The sequence below is a fragment of the Misgurnus anguillicaudatus genome, chromosome 10, assembly GCF_027580225.2.
Source record: "Misgurnus anguillicaudatus chromosome 10, ASM2758022v2, whole genome shotgun sequence".
Classification (NCBI taxonomy): Eukaryota; Metazoa; Chordata; class Actinopteri; order Cypriniformes; family Cobitidae; genus Misgurnus; species Misgurnus anguillicaudatus.
Genome location: NC_073346.2, coordinates 13,082,945 through 13,102,488, shown reverse-complemented (window position 1 = coordinate 13,102,488; position 19,544 = coordinate 13,082,945). Strand labels below are relative to the sequence as shown.

At 35.8% G+C, this 19,544-nt stretch overlaps 1 protein-coding gene and 1 long non-coding RNA gene across 7 annotated transcripts in view; both read left to right on the top strand.

Moving 5' to 3' along the window:
• trak1a (trafficking protein, kinesin binding 1a) overlaps positions 1 to 6,917 on the top strand; it is a 55,821-nt gene extending 48,904 nt beyond the window's left edge. For 5 of the 6 annotated variants that reach the window (XM_055209524.2, XM_055209521.2, XM_055209523.2 and 2 more), the window contains 2 exons: positions 1,246 to 1,348; positions 3,783 to 6,917. In XM_055209524.2, the coding sequence (XP_055065499.2) occupies positions 1,246 to 1,348; positions 3,783 to 4,542 (863 nt within the window). In that variant the 3' untranslated portion in view covers positions 4,543 to 6,917. Of the gene's footprint in view, positions 1 to 1,245; positions 1,349 to 3,407; positions 3,503 to 3,782 lie in introns of all 6 variants that reach the window. The other variant, XM_055209527.2, reaches the window with a different exon arrangement.
• Positions 6,918 to 9,702: 2,785 nt separating this feature from the next.
• LOC129413412 (uncharacterized) lies at positions 9,703 to 11,454 on the top strand. The gene is made up of 3 exons (XR_012371700.1): positions 9,703 to 9,941; positions 11,180 to 11,239; positions 11,358 to 11,454. It is a non-coding gene; the product is annotated as an uncharacterized lncRNA (long non-coding RNA).
• Positions 11,455 to 19,544: the final 8,090 nt, after the last annotated feature.

The following is a 19,544-nucleotide window of genomic DNA, read 5'->3' as shown; positions in this document are numbered from 1 at the left end:
CGTGACTTTCCACACAAAACAAGACAACAATAAGGGCTGCCATGATCCTGTCACATGAAATAAGGGAAAATACATACAGAGCTGACAGGTTCATGACAATTTTAGGTTTTGACTTGTGATAAGTTGACATAACTTATTAAAACAAGTTGAAATTCTTTAACTTCATTTGTTAAGTTAAAGTAACACAAAAATATGTTGATTTGTTAAAAATGCAGTTTTTTACAGTGCATGTCAAATTAATGTATGTCATGTCAGCTGATTCTTGCCTGGCTGCCAAACTTTTCCGCACAACGGTGATGCATGCTCAGCAAACCGAAACATTTTATTTCGACAAGGTGTTTGTTTCAGAGATCAGTTTAGCCACACTCTAAGAAGTACTTTGCTGCCTTGAATTTTTTTGTTGGATCAGCTCAGATTTACGTGTCATGTCAACAGAGATGAGTTGTCACAACTTATAAAATATAGTTGAGAAAAGTCAACTCGCCTGTACTTATAAAAATTCATCTCTAGTCAAGATAAATAATAGTAAGTTGAAATGACTTGTAAATCTGAGTTGATTCGACAAAAAATTTAAGGCAGCAAAGTATTTTTACTGTGCACTAGCAAGACCAATAAATTAACACCTTTGATTTCAGGCATGTAACCGTGCGTCCGATGAAACCATTAAAAAATGGTTTAATAAATGCTGATATTAACAAGAATTGTATTGTTAGTTCATGTTAGCTAATGCATTAACTAATGTTAACAAATGCAACATTATTGTAAAATGTTTTTAAAAAAAGAAGTCATTTGGGTTTGAATTGACAGGAGGGTGGGCAAACATTCATTTTTGGGTGAACTTCTCCCTTTAAAGCCTTTTCGAGTTTCTTTCTGATTAATTTAATCATGAATCATGTATTTAAATTTAGATTTTGTAATTTTGTCTGTAAAAATAGAAATGATGATCGTCTGATTTGATCTTTCCTTCTAATCTCTCCTGCTGTATGAATCTGTTTAAAACTGCATCAGGATAAAACACACAACCACAACATCACTACTGATGTGTAACTTTATTTAACAAACAAAACTAAACATGAAATCTCTACTGTAACATTTTTAATCACAGCAAAAAGTCACATTATATTGGACTGTAAGAGCTCAATCAAATCCTGAAGCAGTTTAAACTTCCCCTGTGTGTTATATATCAGTATGTTTGTGTGTGTCATTGTGTACTAATGTTCATCTCTTTTCTCTTGCTGTCTCCAGTGCATTTCCCTGGTAAATGTATGTCACACACCAGCTCAACGTACACCTTCACCACCTGCAGGATACTTCACCCTACAGATGAGCTCACCAGAGTCACGCCCAGGTAAAATACTGTTTCAAAACCCCATCAATAAATCTTAGTTTAATTATTATTATTGTCAATGAGATTATACTTCTCTTCCGACTATTTTTATTTAACTTGCCAAATACTAAAGACTTCATATTATACTTTATTTAGGTTTTCTTTGGAAAGTTCCAATAAAACAAGAGCAGATGTAAATGCATATATTAGTCCACTTTGTCCACCAGTGCAACCAGGTAAAAGGCTCGTAGTGCCCATAAAGTGGGCACCTGTAAGCACAGTACCAAGCCATAAACTGACAACGAAGACACCATGGCCTCGTACACACTGCAAACTTTCGGGAGTGACAACCGCATTTAAATGCTGGAGTGAATCCCCTAAAAGTTTGTTTCATGTCTGTACAGAACAAGACTCACTCTCGAAAATGTGATGATTTACACGGAGACAACCATAACAACGTTTTGCCGTCTTGTGTGCTTATCACTCACAGCTTTGACCAAAATAATTTAAAAGTGTTGTTTTGCAATAAACCTCCATCTTGGCGTTGTGTATTTTACGTATTTGACGCTGCTCCAAAGCGCGCTGTCTCACCGTGGGTTCACACCAGCCATGTTTGAGGCATCAAATTTGCATCTACCGCTTCTAGTTTGCTGCTTGAACATTTTGAGTTTACTCGCTTCATTCGCGCATGAAAGCCGTGCGTGAAATTCTAGTCATCGAGACATTCACACGGCAGTGATGCGCGGGTCAATGTATAAACAACCCGCACCAGACCGACGTTTTCAACTAACCGGCCCGTAACTCACACAGCTAATAAATAAATAGTATACCCGACCCGTTCCCTGGCCCGCATTTTTTAAAAGTAGTAATTGTTTAAAATAGTTAACCGGCATCTTTATTTCAAACGACCCGACCGATCGCGACCCGAATATCATTAAAAATATTTTTGGATGACTCGTAATCGTTTCGGATCAACCCGCACATCACTGTCACACGGAAATTGCCGTCATGGGAGGGGCTTCTGCGACCCCGCTCGCTTCCTGTAATCACGTCACTACTAGAGCAAGCTACTGATTGGTTAACACGGCGTGTTTTTTCGCCAAAGTTCAAATATTTCAACTCGCGCGTTTGCAGCGGCAACGCTCAATTCGCGCAATTCACGCCTAATGCTACGTACACACAAAACGCGGGGCATCACGTTACTTGCGGAATTTAACTTCGCCTCCTGCGAATTTTTCGCTCAAGTTAAATATTTTAAACCTGCGGCGAAGACGCGTTTTAGGACGTGTCTAAACGCGTCTTTGCATTGACTTTGTCCGTGGCTGCATACCGTTTTGGCGCTTAACTCTTTATGGCTTTTGGCTCATGAAGCAATCAAGTTTTTGGTGTTATTAAAGTGTGAAGATTCCGGTCCCAATATTTTTATCTTTGAGGTAAAGCATTTGGATTTATTTTGGTTTAATATTGGATTTTTTCGCTGTTTTTTTTTTCGTGCAAGAACTGGCAACACTAGTCAGCAAACGCTCGTGTCTCTATCATTTTCTGCAACGCACATACAGAAGACTTTTTCCCCTTCTAGGCATTTCTTTTTTCAAAAGAGAGACCTGTCATGTCCATGATGCACATTTAAACACTTTATTAACTACTAGTTGTTCAGTTCGGTTATGTACACCGAATGCAATGTTTCTGTAAATGCGGTTGTCACTATCTGCATTTTGCAGGAGTTAATTCGGTTGTAGAATGCGGATGTCAGTCCCGTAAATGACTAAACTGTGTTATGTAGAGAACAGGATTAAGCATTAAAAGGTGAAGTGAGAACCAAATAAATATGCAGTGTGTTAGGGACCCATGTGGTCTAACCGCAAGCAAAAGTTTTTAAACCAGATGTCCACATCAAGTGTACCATTTTGGCCATACGCCTTCATCTAATTCAGTACCTACTGTCACAGTATGCGGTTTCGGACGCAGCCTTGGTTTGGACTCAGCATGGCGGCACTTGAATAAGGTCGTATGGCCTGCGTAACGTAATTCGCCTGATCTCTACGGCAGCCAGTACAGTTGTGTGATTGGCTCTCTGCAGGTCATGCCATGAGGATGAGGATGAGGAGGCCCCTCTCTATCATGTTGTTTTAGTGACGGACATTGAACATGCTCACTAAGCAGCGCCCCCTTGGGGTGAGGAGAAACAGCATGACCAGTGTGCAACTAGATTAGGTGTCATGGGAGTTTTGCTATTCTGTAACCCAGCTCAAAGTTTCTTCACCTTTTACCTGAGTGTTTTTGTGGGAGATTGTGTGCTGACGGGACAGATTTATGTGTAAATAGCTCAAGCTAGAGGAATTAATATAATCATATGAATTGTGTTTTTGTTGCATGATGAGATAATAACCAATGCACGGTTTGGCATGCTGCTCTCCATCCATATCCAAAAACTGATCAAGCGTTTCTTTCTCAGCCTGTTGTCAGGTCCTTCACTGGCCTCCTGCGTGTTGTCCAACAGCAGTCTGCGTTCAACCCCCGTGTCAACCCCCTGCACACCTCGCCGGCTCAGCCTGGCGGAGAGCTTCACCAACCTCCGTGACTCTACAAAAACCACCAGTACCTCTCTGGGCCTCGTGCGCCTCCTACAGGACAGAGGTATATCTGCTGCTGTCTATAACCCTCACAGCTGGGACCGGGTGGATCGAGCCCCCGCATCATCTACGACACCCTCTCATCCGGGTTCGGACATTCTTCCCTCCACCCCTCCCAACTCGCCCAGCAAATCTAAACCCACCAGCCCAGTGTTGCCTGTAGGCTACAGTCCCTCAGACCCCCCTTACGAAACCTTTCTGGCTTCGCGGCCGGCCAGCTCCATTCTGAAAGAAGTGCGTGAAGCGGACGAAAGGGCTCGATCGGACTCGCAGTGTCAGACTGAGGTTAGCGTGCAAAACCTTCGACTGGTGGACAAGGTGAAAAGGTTTAGCCTGGCTCCCAGAACGCTTACCCCGGGGCCCGTGGTGGGGATGGGGAGACCGGGACCACCGTTTGGTGCCCACGCTGCGGTGACCTCACCCATAGCAGGACTGCCAGTGCTAAACTCAGGGATGAGAAGAAACCGCAGTTACCCAGCTATGGTTGGGGCTAGTATGGCTATGAAGGGCCCGGGGCCACCCAGCGAGGATCTGCTATTGGCCCGTGGGCGACATAGACAAACTAGTCTCAGTGAAAAGTGAATGTTGCCCCCCCTATCAACAGTATATCATCCTTGTGACAACTCAACAGTGCCTGTTATGAAGATGATGATATTTGTATAGATTATTTTGTTATAATGATTCCTTCACATACAGTACAACGCATTCAGCAGCGTCGATTTTTGCACTTGCTCGATGTGGAACATTCACGCCCCTCGGTCAGAATCATTTCCAATTTAAGCACTTTTTGACTACGAGAATAAACGAGAATGCTTTTTGTTTATAAATCTGGTCTTCCTAACCCAACAGTTATTTTGTTTTTTGTTTTCGGTTAGCAAGATGCTAGCAAGAGCACTTATAGCACCTTAATGCTAACGGTAGCCTCGGCAATGATGAAAACCTTGATTAATTGTTCAGAATTTTAAAAATGGTCTAAGGTATAGCTTTATAGCAAGTCCCCTTAATTGTGCCGACGATGTATAAAAGTTTTTTGTTTTTAAGTATAAATACTGTTACAGAAGCTTTGCTTCTTCTAAACTAGCCATAATTTTCAATGTCTAAAAATATTTAAAGGTATAGTTCACACACACAAAAAAATTAGCTCATGTTTTACTTACCCTCAAGTCATCCTAGATGTATTTGACTTTCTTCTTTCAGCCAAACACAGTCTGAGTTATATTTAATAATATCCAGCTTTATAATGGCATTGGATAGTGCCCCATTTTTAAAGCTGCAAAAACGCATCCATCAAATACTTATCTGTACAGTTATTAAATGTATTCATTTATATTTCAAACTTTACAAACTATGGCTAAACACATGTTCATGAGAGTTGAGGTCAGGTTACAAAAACGAATTTGCAAAAACGGGGCACTATCCAATGCCATTATAAAGCTAAGAATAGTCAGGATATTATTTCATATAAATCTAACTGTGTTTGGCTTAAAAATTAAAGTCATATAAACACAGTGGCGGCCGATGACTTCTTTTCCGAGGGCGCACGATGCAAAGCTCGCCAAAACATGTCATGTGAACCTGTGTGCATCACGTGTCATGTCGGGGTAAGTGCCTGCTGCGGTTGCTTCAAAGGTGTTTATGATTAAAGAGACGCTCACGTTTGCCAGATACTCGCTTAATCTCATGCATACTCAGTGTTTAGTGTTAAGTGAGTGTCTTGCGAGTATTCTTTGAACGTCTTTTTTATCATAAACCCTTTCGATGCATGTGCAGCAGGCAAGTATTTTGACGCGTGATGCACATAGGTTCACGTGACACACCGAACACGTATTTCGACATGACGAGCCACACTTGACACTCCGAACACATTTTTTTAATTCTTGCCCCTCTGAAGAGAAGTCACCACTGCTTGAGGGTGAGTAAAATATAAGTTTCATTTTGGGGTGAACCGCTCCTTTAATAATGCAGAGTGTAGTGTAAACCAATTCGCTCAATGTTTTAACAGAGGGCACTGTTGAGCACACCCCTCTCTGTTTTGTACTGTACTGTACATCCTCTCAGACTAAAAGATGACTGACTGAAATAAGAGGCGGTGAAGGCGATGCGTGTCTGCATTTGAAACATAATCATGTTGCTTTTAATGTCATTTTGTGTCAGACCAATGTTATTTATTTAAAGTGTTTGTGTGGATGTATATGGTTTAGTATGAAAACATGCAATTGCAGTATCAGGATTTGCAAGCCTTTACATTTCCTCAGTCAATGGGATGTAAAGTTCTGCTGCAAAAATCCCGTACATCTGCTGTGGCTTTGAAGCCTACTGACTGATATTGTTTCATACATGAAGGATATGAAGTGTGAACTGCAAGCTTTAAAGATTTCAAGGGTGCAATTGTAATTCATATAGTGCCTTTTCTTTCGTTTTGACAGACTTCAACATAATGGCTTTGCCTGCAACAGTATGCACTGTAATTGTGTTGATGTATTGACTTCCTAATGGTTTTAACCTAGTTGACAATGCAGATCTAGGATGTAACATTTGCTGGACATATTATATTTGATGAAGAAGCACATACAGTTGAAAGTGCATGAGACCTGTGTATTTCTCTCAGTTGAAACTGAAAGAGATTTGTCAGGTGAAAGTGTGCGCGCTTGCATTTATTCATACCTTGACGTTTGTTGAATGTGTTACAGAACCACAGAGGTTTCTGCCATGACTGAATATTGATTTCAATGGTGTTTATTTCATCGGATTACTGAAGGGACGTTTTACTTGTATATTGTAAATGGTAAATATGCAAAGAGTTTAAACATGCTAACTTTTTTAATAAAAAACAAAAATAGAACGAAAAAAAGACAAAATGTTGACAGCTTGTCCGAATGCTGGTTAAAACAGAGTTTTTATTCATGAATTTTGGAAGCTCCTGTTTACAGAGGTCATCAATAAACCAGTTCAGATCATCTTGTGTCTGTTGTCTTTCACTCTCGAATCCATTGTTATACGGTAAAATATATTTGATCTAGAGCTGTCAAAAGATTAATCTCAATTTATCGAATACAAAATAAAAGTTTGTTTTTGCATAATATATTTTTGTGTACTGTGTGAAATTATTATGTATATATATAAATACACACATTCATGTATGTATTTAAGAAATATTTACATGTGTATATGTATTTATATTTTTATATATTTAATATTATATATATAAATAAAAATAGATAAAAATAAATAATTTTTTTCTTAAATGTATACATGTATGTGTGTGTGTGTTTATATAATATACATAATAATTACACACACACACACATATATATTTATATTATTATTTATATTATTAAATAATATATATATATATATATAATATATATATTATATATATATATATATATATATATATATATATATATATATATATATATATATATATATATATATATATATATATATATATATATATTGCAAACACAAACATTTATTTTGTATGTAATTAATCATTTGACACAGCCCTAATTTGATCAAGTTCAATATTAAGAAACATATTCTCATAGTCTTTTAAGTGCACTTGCGTCACTGAGCACTAGATGGTGTGCTTTACCAACATCACAATGTCAGCTTTTATTAACAGAAATGTTTGCAACCAATCCAATACTTATTTCCATATAAATATTCGGTGGTTAAGGTAGCGTAACTATTTGCATATTCATTTGGCAGACGCTTTAATCCAAAGTTGTAATACATTTTAATGTAGATTTTTGTGTGTACCCTGGGAATCAAACTTCTGAACCCCTGCATTTTATTCTAGCAACCCTTCTGCTTTAAAACACACAATTACAATTCACAATTTAATGCAACTGCCACACAATCCATGTGTCTATGTGCCAGAAAGAGTCAAAAACATGGCAATTTACATTTGTTTGACTTATTATATCACTTATTTTGACCCTAAAGATCCTCGTCTTGCAGATGTATGTGATGCGATTGGATGCTTGTGACCAGATCACTACTGACTGATAAACACACCACTCCAAGCTGAAGAGCATCAGTTATTTATTTACAATCTAATGATGTTTAGTTGACATTCTCCTGGAGTTTCCATAGAAACCATCTACATTATTGTGAATGCACAAGTACTGTATTGCAAACACTGCATTGAGTGGCCCTGTATTTAAATTCTCAAACTTAAATTGGTGTGGAGTTGTAAATATATGATAATATATTTTTATAGTTAATGCCCTCTTATGCCCCCAGGGCAGTTTGAATGGGCATGACGCCTCTGTATGTATGCAGAATATTTTTACAATAATTCGGAAGGATACATTTTTTCATTTTGAAGCCATTATCCATGCCTTTCTGAATAATGTATTCCACTTTGTGTACACTACTGCAATTCTGGCTAGAAGGGATACGGCTACGGCCAAATCTCGGTTTAGGGTAGTAGAGGTTTGCTTGGGTCCAAAAAAATTTACCCGACCCAAATGACCTGAATCACTTTTTACCCAAACCCACCGTGCAAGACAAAGCCAAGACAAACCCAAGAAAATAAGGCAGAGTCCTACCCGAACCAGTGGCATTTTTTACAGCAATTTTTACAGCAAATGGCTAGATAGGATACAGCTATGGCCTAAATCCCTAGAACCTACTACTGCCCATCTATTAGCTAACACATCTGTCCACATGCATACTTCTTTAAAGGGATAGTTCACCCAAAAATGAAGCTTGTGTCATCATTTACTCAACCTCATGTTGTTCCAAATCTGTAAAAGTTTCTTTGTTCTGGTGAACACAAAAGAAGATAGATAACACTTTACTTGAAGGGGTGTTCATAAGACTGACATGACACCTTAATAATCATGACATGACACGTGTCATGAAAATGAAGGAGATTTTATGAACATTTATGACAACTGTCATTAAGTGTCATTTGTTTATGTAATTTTTTAATGCAAAGATGACTTGTTTGAGATGTCTTTGTTATGACAACTTGACATAAACCAATACATCATAACTTATCATGACAACTTGACATTGCCAAGACAACATAACTGAGCACTTTTTTACCAGTGATACAAATTGAATTTGCCATTAAAATGTCATTAAGTGTTAATACTCTGTCATATAGTTTTATAACAGCATCATGATTATTTTTGTTGACCTCAACTACAGTGTACAAATATAATTCGTCATTAAAATGTCATTAAGTGTTAATACTCTGTCAAATAGTTTTATAACAGCGTCAAATATTTTTCTTGACCTCAACTACAGTGGTACAAATATAATTTGTCATTAAAATGTCATTAAGTGTTAATACTCTGTCATATAGTTTTATAACAGCGTCATTAATATTTTTCTTGACCTCAACTACAGTGGTACAAATATAATTCGTCATTAAAATGTCATTAAGTGTTAATACTCTGTCATATAGTTTTATAACAGTGTCATAAATATTTTTCTTGACCTCAACTACAGTGATACAAATATAATTTGTCATAAAAATGTCATAAACTGTTAATACTCTGTCAAATAGTTTTATAACAGCGTCATAAATATTTTTCTTGACCTCAACTACAGTGATACAAATATAATTTGTCATAAAAATGTCATAAACTGTTAATACTCTGTCAAATAGTTTTATAACAGCGTCATAAATATTTTTCTTGACCTCAACCAGGCCCGTCGCGACAAGGCAAGCAAACCAAGCAATTGCTTGGGGCCCCGGAATTTTCTGGGGCCCCAAGACAACGACAAACTGTGTCCCTTTGATAGTCAATACGATGCAGTAAAATGCAATGACACTGTTATTATCGGAATCCCCCTCAAGGGGGCCCCCTCTCAGTACTAGTCGCTGACAACAGGCAGCCAGCCAACCATGTGATCTCTGCTGCCGGCAAAATACAAAACTTCGGCAGTCATCATGAAGCGGATTTATGCTTCTGGAAGCCAGAAAAGAAAGGAAGAGGAGTATAAGAAAAAACAAGATAGTGGTAAGTAATAATTTACATTGGATGAAATAGCTCAACTTGTCTTGTGCAAATGATGTAATTTTGCAGCAGGTAGGCAGTAGCAAAAATCTGTTTATGTTAGCTATAACGTTACCTGCCTGACAGCAAATGCTGCTTGTAACGAACAGTTAGTCAACTTTTTTCTCGAACAAATGGAATATGGTTACATATACTGTAATATGTTTTTAACGAGATAAGGAAGACGCAGATCTGTTTCAAAATCGCTGTTTAATTCCATGACGTTGCTGTAGCTAATAGGTTTAAATGAAAGTGTTAATGAAACGAACTATTCCACACCGTGATAATCTATTTAACAAAATAATGTATCTACCAAATGGGGTTAGGAAAACGACACGATAAATTCTGTGCATCAAACAATAGCTTGGGAAGTTTTTAAGCATTGGTGTTTGTGAAAGCAGCCGCATCTCTTATAAATATCAAAATTTGGAAATGCTATTGCTAACATATCTTTTCTGTAACCCTTTATAATAACCATCATTAATAGATGGTAAATTGTTAGTTATTTAATCTTTAGTTATTGTCATTTAACTGTTAGCAAACCGATCGTTTTACTTAATAAATACTTTGTAAACAATCTATACGTTATTTACCAGAAAGAGGCAGAGGAACATTATTTTTTCATAGCATATCCTAATGTGCTAGTGTCAGGATATACAGTAGTGACAGTTTATGCAAATATGACATAAGTTACCAACAGATCTTGAACAGTTACTTTATTCTGTGTAGCAATGTTTACACTGTTACAAGTACAGTATCAGGACAACTCGCATGTTTCACTGTTACTGTTTATTAACTATTTAACAAAGTATTATAGTCATTTGTTGCAACTTTGTCTATGTTTATAGACAGTTTACAAACCAACTAAGTTAGTAACCCTTAACAAAGTGTTAGGAATATTTGGTCCGTCGATCTATGTAATGTTTATAGATGTTTTAAAAATGGTTTCTTAAAGATCTACAAGCATTTTTAATCATTACCCGATACCTAATATATTATATGATAGATATGTGTGTTACAAAAACTGTTAATTTACAACACTACTAATAATTAGTCATTTAATTATAATTTCATTGTTTGTTAACAGTAAAAAGACTGTTTGCTAACAGCTAAATGACAATTAAAGATTAATTAACTATCAATTTACCATCTTTATATGATTGTTATTATAAAGTGTTACCATCTTTTCTTTCTCTCTCAAGGTGCTTTGCTTAAATTTGTCAGCGCGCAGGCTCTTCCTAAAGATACATCCACTGATGAAGGTAGAGTGAATTTCTCTCACTGAGCTGTTTATAGTGACCTCTTTCAATATGCTAACAGTGAAATGGTGAAATGTACTAAACAGGTAATTTCAGATTTTTTTTCCAATTATTTTCCCAGCTACACCATCAACGTCATCCTCAACATCAACAGATGCATCACTTCTCAGTGCTGATGTTTCCTCTATAGCACAAGGTACCACAAGCTCTATAATTATGTTGGCTTTGAAAAAGCCAACATATTGTTATTGCTTTTAAACTTATTATTATTATTCTTCTTAGCACCCCAAAATTTCTGACACTAACTCGTCCTAGAGCTTTCAAGCTACATGCACCAAATTTCCCACGGACCTTAAGACTGGTCTGACTTAGTGTGCTATATCTTTTCTAACTGATGGGACCTTCCGAATTCCTAAACGGGGCGCTCAAAGACCCCAAAACTCCCATTTACTTAACATGGAGACAAACTTTGACGGGTCCTAGCTGCGAGTGAGAAACTTGTAGAAACTTGTGGCTTACCACATTTAAGGAGGCTGACAGGCTCTGTAAGAACATACATCAAAATGGGGTGTAAGCTGTACCCCTGGGGTGTGAGAGGCCCCCAAAATTTCCCATTGACTTATAATGGGGCAGGAAACATGCCCATATAAGGGAATAAAAGCGTCCCAGATGGAATATCTTCACTTTAGAGTGTCGTAGAGACATGGGGGTGGGTTCATTTCACTCAGTCATCCAATTACTCTCTTAGGATCGCCCCAGAGCTATTAAGCCACGCCCCTAGCAACAATTTTGGGTACCCTAGCAACATCTCCCATAGACTTCCATTATAAAAAGCCCAGATGGATATCTTTGCACCAGAGTGTCATAGAGACATAGGGGTGGGCTCATTTTACTCAGGCATCCAATCAATCTTAATAGGATTCTTATTGAGGTGTTAAGCCACGCCCCTAGCTACCAAATATGAGCACCCTAGCAACATAATAAACAAAGCCTTATATCTCTTGGTCTGAACATCATAGAGACATGGGGGTTGGGTCTTTGGGTCATGTTAGCTTCATGCTAGCTCCATGCTAAGTCATACTAGCTTCATGCTAGTTTCATGCTAGCTTTATGCTAATTTCTTAATAAATCTTGCTAACTTCATGCTAAATCATGCTAACTTCATGTTAAATCTTGTTAGCTGCACGCTAAATAGTGCTAGCTTCATGCTAATCATGTTAGCATCATGCTAATCATGCTAGCTTTACGTTAAATCATGCTAGCTTCATGCTAATCATGCTAACCTCATGCTTACTTCATGCTAATCATGCTAGCCTCATGCTAGCTTCATGCTAATCATGCTAACATCATGTTAGCTTCATGCGAATCATGCTAGAATCATGCTAGCTTCATGCTAATCATGCTAGAATCATGCTAACTTCATGCTAATCTTGTTACAATCATGCTAGTTTCATGCTATTCATGTTAGCATCATGCTAGCTTCATGCTAATCATGCTAACATCATGTTAGCTTCATGCTAATCATGATAATCATGCTAGCTTCATGCTAATCATGTTAACATCATGCTAGCTTCATGCTAATCATGCTAGCAACATGCTAGCTTTATGCTAATCATGCTAACATCATGCTAATCATGCTAACATCATGCTAATCATGCTAGCAACATGCTAGCTTTATGCTAATCATGCTAGCATCATGCTAACTTCATGCTAGCTTATTGCTAATCATGCTAGCATCATGCTAGCTTCATGCTAATCATGCTAACATCATGCTAGCTTCATGCTAATCATGCTAACATCATGCTAGCTTCATGCTAATCATGCTAGCATCATGCTAGCTTCATGCTAATCATGCTAATCATGCTAACATCATGCTAGCTTCATGCTAGCATCATGCTAACTTCATGCTAACTTATTGCTAATAATGCTAGCATCATGCTAGCTTCATGCTAATCATGCTAGCATCATGCTAACTTCATGCTAGCTTCATGCTAATCATGCTAGCATCATGCTAGCTTCATGCTAATCATGCTAGCATCATGCTAGCTTCATGCTAATCATGCTAGCATCATGCTAACTTCATGCTAGCTTCATGCTAATCATGCTAATCATGCTAGCATCATGCTAGCTTCATGCTTATCATGCTAAAATCATGCTAGCTTCATGCTAATCATGCTAGCATCATGCTAGCTTCATGCTAATCATGCTAGCATCATGCTAACTTCATGCTAATCATGCTAACATCATGCTAGCTTCATGCTAATCATGCTAGCATCATGCTAGCTTTATGCTAATCATGCTAGCATCATGCTAGCTTCATGCTAATCATGCTAGCATCATGCTAGCTTCATGCTTATCATGCCAGCATCATGCTAATCATACTAGCATCATGCTAGCTTCATGCTAATCATGTTAACATCATGCTAGCATCATGCTAATCATGCTAGCATCATGCCAGCTTCATGCTTATCATGATACCATCATGCTATATTCATGCTTATCATGTTAGCATCATGTTAAATCATGCTACCTTCATACTTAAACATTCTAACAGCCAGATAGCCTACTAAACTAAACTTCTGTCAAACCGTTTTAAACGTTCAAGCTACGCTTTTTCAAGCCAACATAAAGTTTGTCTTCAAACTTTAATATCTAGTTATAGCTGATATCAGGCCCAGCCCAAAGTTTAAACTGATAAGTGTGTGCTGTCATATTGTTAGAAAAAAAACAGTGCAAATCACTATTGAATTCCCACCAAACTGTGTAAATAAACATTAAACTGTAAATTTTAAACTGTATGGCTATGCTGTGGTTCCTGTAGGCTTTGCGTGCATGTGGGGGGGCCTCCATGTCCATTTTGCTTGGGGCCCCCAAATTCCTTCAAACGGCCCTGACCTCAACTACAGTGGTACAAATATAATTTGTCATTAAAATGTCATTAAGTGTTAATACTCTGTCAAATAGTTTTATAACAGCGTCATAAATATTTTTCTTGACCTCAACTACAGTGGTACAAATATAATTTATCATTAAAATGTCATTAAGTGTTAATACTCTGTCATATAGTATTATAAAGGCGTCATAAATATTTTTCTTGACATCAGCTACGGTGGTACAAATATAATTTGTCATTAAAATGTCATTAAGTGTTAATACTCTGTCATATAGTTTTATAACAGTGTCATAAATATTTTTCTTGACCTCAGCTACGGTGGTACAAATATAATTCGTCATTAAAATGTCATTAAGTGTTAATACTCTGTCATATAGTTTTATAACAGCGTCATAAATATTTTTCTTGACCTCAACTACAGTGGTACAAATATAATTCGTCATTAAAATGTCATTAAGTGTTAATACTCTGTCATATAGTTTTATAACAGCGTCATAAATATTTTTCTTGACCTCAACTACAGTGATACAAATATAATTCGTCATTAAAATGTCATTAAGTGTTAATACTCTGTCATATAGTTTTATAACAGCGTCATAAATATTTTTCTTGACCTCAACTACAGTGGTACAAATATAATTCGTCATTAAAATGTCATTAAGTGTTAATACTCTGTCATATAGTTTTATAACAGCGTCATAAATATTTTTCTTGACCTCAACTACAGTGGTACAAATATAATTCATCATTAAAATGTCATTAAGTGTTAATACTCTGTCATATAGTTTTATAACAGCGTCATAAATATTTTTCTTGACCTCAACTACGGTGGTACAAATATAATTCGTCATTAAAATGTCATTAAGTGTTAACACTCTGTCATATAGTTTTATAACAGCGTCATAAATATTTTTCTTGACCTCAACTACAGTGGTACAAATATAATTTGTCATTAAAATGTCATTAAGTGTTAATACTCTGTCATATAGTTTTATAACAGCGTCATAAATATTTTTCTTGACCTCAACTAAAGTAGCACAAATATAATTTGTCATTAAAATCTCATTAAGTGTTAATACTCTGTCATATAGTTTTATAACAGCGTCATAAATATTTTTCTTGACCTCAACTACAGTGGTACAAATATAATTCGTCATTAAAATGTCATTAAGTGTTAATACTCTGTCATATAGTTTTATAACAGTGTCATAAATATTTTTCTTGACCTCAGCTACGGTGGTACAAATATAATTCGTCATTAAAATGTCATTAAGTGTTAATACTCTGTCAAATAGTTTTATAACAGCGTCAAATATTTTTCTTGACCTCAACTACAGTGGTACAAATATAATTTGTCATTAAAATGTCATTAAGTGTTAATACTCTGTCATATAGTTTTATAACAGCGTCATTAATATTTTTCTTGACCTCAACTACAGTGGTACAAATATAATTCGTCATTAAAATGTCATTAAGTGTTAATACTCTGTCATATAGTTTTATAACAGTGTCATAAATATTTTTCTTGACCTCAACTACAGTGATACAAATATAATTTGTCATAAAAATGTCATAAACTGTTAATACTCTGTCAAATAGTTTTATAACAGCGTCATAAATATTTTTCTTGACCTCAACTACAGTGATACAAATATAATTTGTCATAAAAATGTCATAAACTGTTAATACTCTGTCAAATAGTTTTATAACAGCGTCATAAATATTTTTCTTGACCTCAACTACAGTGATACAAATATAATTTGTCATTAAAATGTCATTAAGTGTTAATACTCTGTCAAATAGTTTTATAACAGCGTCATAAATATTTTTCTTGACCTCAACTACAGTGGTACAAATATAATTTGTCATTAAAATGTCATTAAGTGTTAATACTCTGTCATATAGTTTTATAACAGTGTCATAAATATTTTTCTTGACCTCAGCTACGGTGGTACAAATATAATTTGTCATTAAAATGTCATTAAGTGTTAATACTCTGTCATATAGTTTTATAACAGTGTCATAAATATTTTTCTTGACCTCAACTACGGTGGTACAAATATAATTTGTCATTAAAATGTCATTAAGTGTTAATACTCTGTCATATAGTTTTATAACAGTGTCATAAATATTTTTCTTGACCTCAGCTACGGTGGTACAAATATAATTCGTCATTAAAATGTCATTAAGTGTTAATACTCTGTCATATAGTTTTATAACAGCGTCATAAATATTTTTCTTGACCTCAACTACAGTGGTACAAATATAATTCGTCATTAAAATGTCATTAAGTGTTAATACTCTGTCATATAGTTTTATAACAGCGTCATAAATATTTTTCTTGACCTCAACTACAGTGGTACAAATATAATTCATCATTAAAATGTCATTAAGTGTTAATACTCTGTCATATAGTTTTATAACAGCGTCATAAATATTTTTCTTGACCTCAACTACGGTGGTACAAATATAATTCGTCATTAAAATGTCATTAAGTGTTAATACTCTATCAAATAGTTTTATAACAGCGTCATAAATATTTTTCTTGACCTCAACTACAGTGGTACAAATATAATTTGTCATTAAAATGTCATTAAGTGTTAATACTCTGTCATATAGTTTTATAACAGCGTCATAAATATTTTTCTTGACCTCAACTACAGTGGTACAAATATAATTTGTCATTAAAATGTCATTAAGTGTTAATACTCTATCATATAGTTTTATAACAGCGTCATTAATATTTTTCTTGACCTCAGCTACAGTGATACAAATATAATTTGTAAATAAAATGTCATTAAGTGTTAATACTCTATCATATAGTTTTATAACAGCGTCATAAATATTTTTCTTGACCTCAACTACAGTGGTACAAATATAATTCGTCATTAAAATGTCATTAAGTGTTAATACTCTGTCATATAGTTTTATAACAGTGTCATAAATATTTTTCTTGACCTCAGCTACGGTGGTACAAATATAATTCGTCATTAAAATGTCATTAAGTGTTAATACTCTGTCAAATAGTTTTACAACAGCGTCATAAATATTCTTCATTTCATAATGTTTTTAAGGTTTTTAAGTTTCCTCCATGTGTTTAAGAAATCAAATCAATCATTCAAGTATAATAATGATAATAATTAAAATTAATAAAATTATATTTTATTGCATTTGGAGACCAAATCACCTAAAAATTAAGGGAAAACACTACAATAATGGGTTAAGCCATTTTCATCCATAACGCTGGAAAAACAGTTAATTGAATTAAATTAAATAAATAAATTGCTCAAATTAATTAACTGTTTTGTTCATTTTTCCTTCTATGTCAGACAATTTTAAAACCCTCTGTGTGAGGAAGAACAAGTTCTGTTAGTTGTCAGTTTTTAATTATTGTGCACAAACACAAAGTTAAAGGAACAGTATGTAAGAAATGTATCAATTAATCATAAAATGGTCCTGATTTGTCACTAGACATTAAGAAATCATGTTCATTTCAAATACTTATATCACTCGCAGCCCTCAACTGATGTTTATGTTGTCATGTTGTGAATTCTCCACCAGTTGTGTGATTGCAGTACCAGTTTTGGCCACAATCCTACATATTGTTCCTTTAAGTATAATGTTTTGATGTGTCTGTTTGACAGACTATTAATGACATTTAATGACATTTAAGTGCCAGTTTAATGTAATGTTAACCCATTAAGCTAGGTAGCTAAGTTTCTATATCATGATTATGACAGATTTATGACAAGTTATGATGTATTGGTTTTTGTCAAGATGTCATAATAAAGACATCTCAAACAATGTCATCTTTGCATTAAAAATGACATAATTGAACGAATGACACTTAATGACAGTTGTCATAAACATGCATAAATCTCCTTCATGTTCATGACACGTGTCATGTCATGATTATAAAGGTGTCATGTCAGTCTTATGAACACCCCTTCACAAGTGTTACCAGAAGATAGTTTAGGGAATGTTTGTCATCAAGGAGCACCATTGACTTCCATAGTAGGAAAACAATACCAAGAAGTCAATGGTGCTCCAGAACTGTTTGGATACAAACATTTCTCAAAAAATCTTTCAGCAGAACAAAGCAATGCAGGTTTAAAGGTGAATAAATGATAAAAGACGTTTTATTTTTGGGTGAATATCCCTTTAAGTCACTGAGAGCCGTTACCGTGCCTGTGCTCAAAAACAAACTCCTCAGAAAGTAATCTGTGGAAAACACTTCAAAGTTTGATTTGTCTGTGAGGGGAGGTGGAAGGAAGAGAATTGACAAGTTGGCTCAGACAATGCGTCTCCATTGCCAGAACACATTTAATTGCCCCTGCGGCAAACCTTTTCATGTTAGGCACTGTGTGTGTAAGCGTGCATTTATTGCCTCACTTTATATTGTCTAACAGGATGAAATCTCATTCACTGAAGCACACCTGTGGCATAATGGCTCTTTTTGTTTGGCGCACCCCTTCATTCGCTTATACTCATCTGCCTACGATTCATCCATTATGTGCTAACTCAAGTGTTTGCGTAATAAACCACAAAACATCGGCTCCCGACTAACTGTCTGCACGTGTTTTCCCGGCTTCGTTCCGCACCGGTCCAGCAGAATATCTGGGTGTTATTGCCTGAACTGTAATTGGTCCCTTGGGCAGACAGGAAGAAAATTGGCGTTGATGGCTAACTCGTAGCGATAGTGCTGTAATGCTCAGCTTCTTGGGGAATATAACAGAAAGCGTCTGTAATAAGATCAGTAATCTTTTAGCTCGGTCTCTCAACACCACATGGATGAGCTCAACTGTGATGGTTCAGAAATTAGTGCTAAACATTCATGCTAACAAAAGCTGATATGACTCAATTGTTTAAATTTCTGCTATATTTAGGTACTTAAAGTCCCCTTGAAATAGTAAATTATTCTTATTTTTAAAATGAATTAAAAACTATTTATCTGTGTGGGTCATTTTTTTATTCAGTTCCATTTCTGAATAAAACACCTACTTTTCTACACAGGCCACACCTGTCCTATTTTTTAAAGGAAAACACCACAGTTTTTCAATATTTTACTATGTTCCCACCTCAATTAAACAAATTAATACATACCTCTCCTGTTCAATGTGTGCACCTTTAATCCCTATACAGAGCGTCATGAATGCGCCAGCATCCAGCCTAGCCCCATTCACTCCCTAGGATCCAAACGGGGATAAATTTAGAAGCCACCAAACACTTCCATGTTTTCACTATTTAAAGACTGTTACATGAGTAGTTACACGAGTAAGTATGGTGGCACAAAATAAAACTTTTGTTTGGAGCCATAGGAATGAATGGGGCTAGGCCAAATGCCAACACACCCACAACGCGCTGCACAAAGACCAAAAGTGCACGCACCGAAAAAAGATAGGAATGTACCAATCT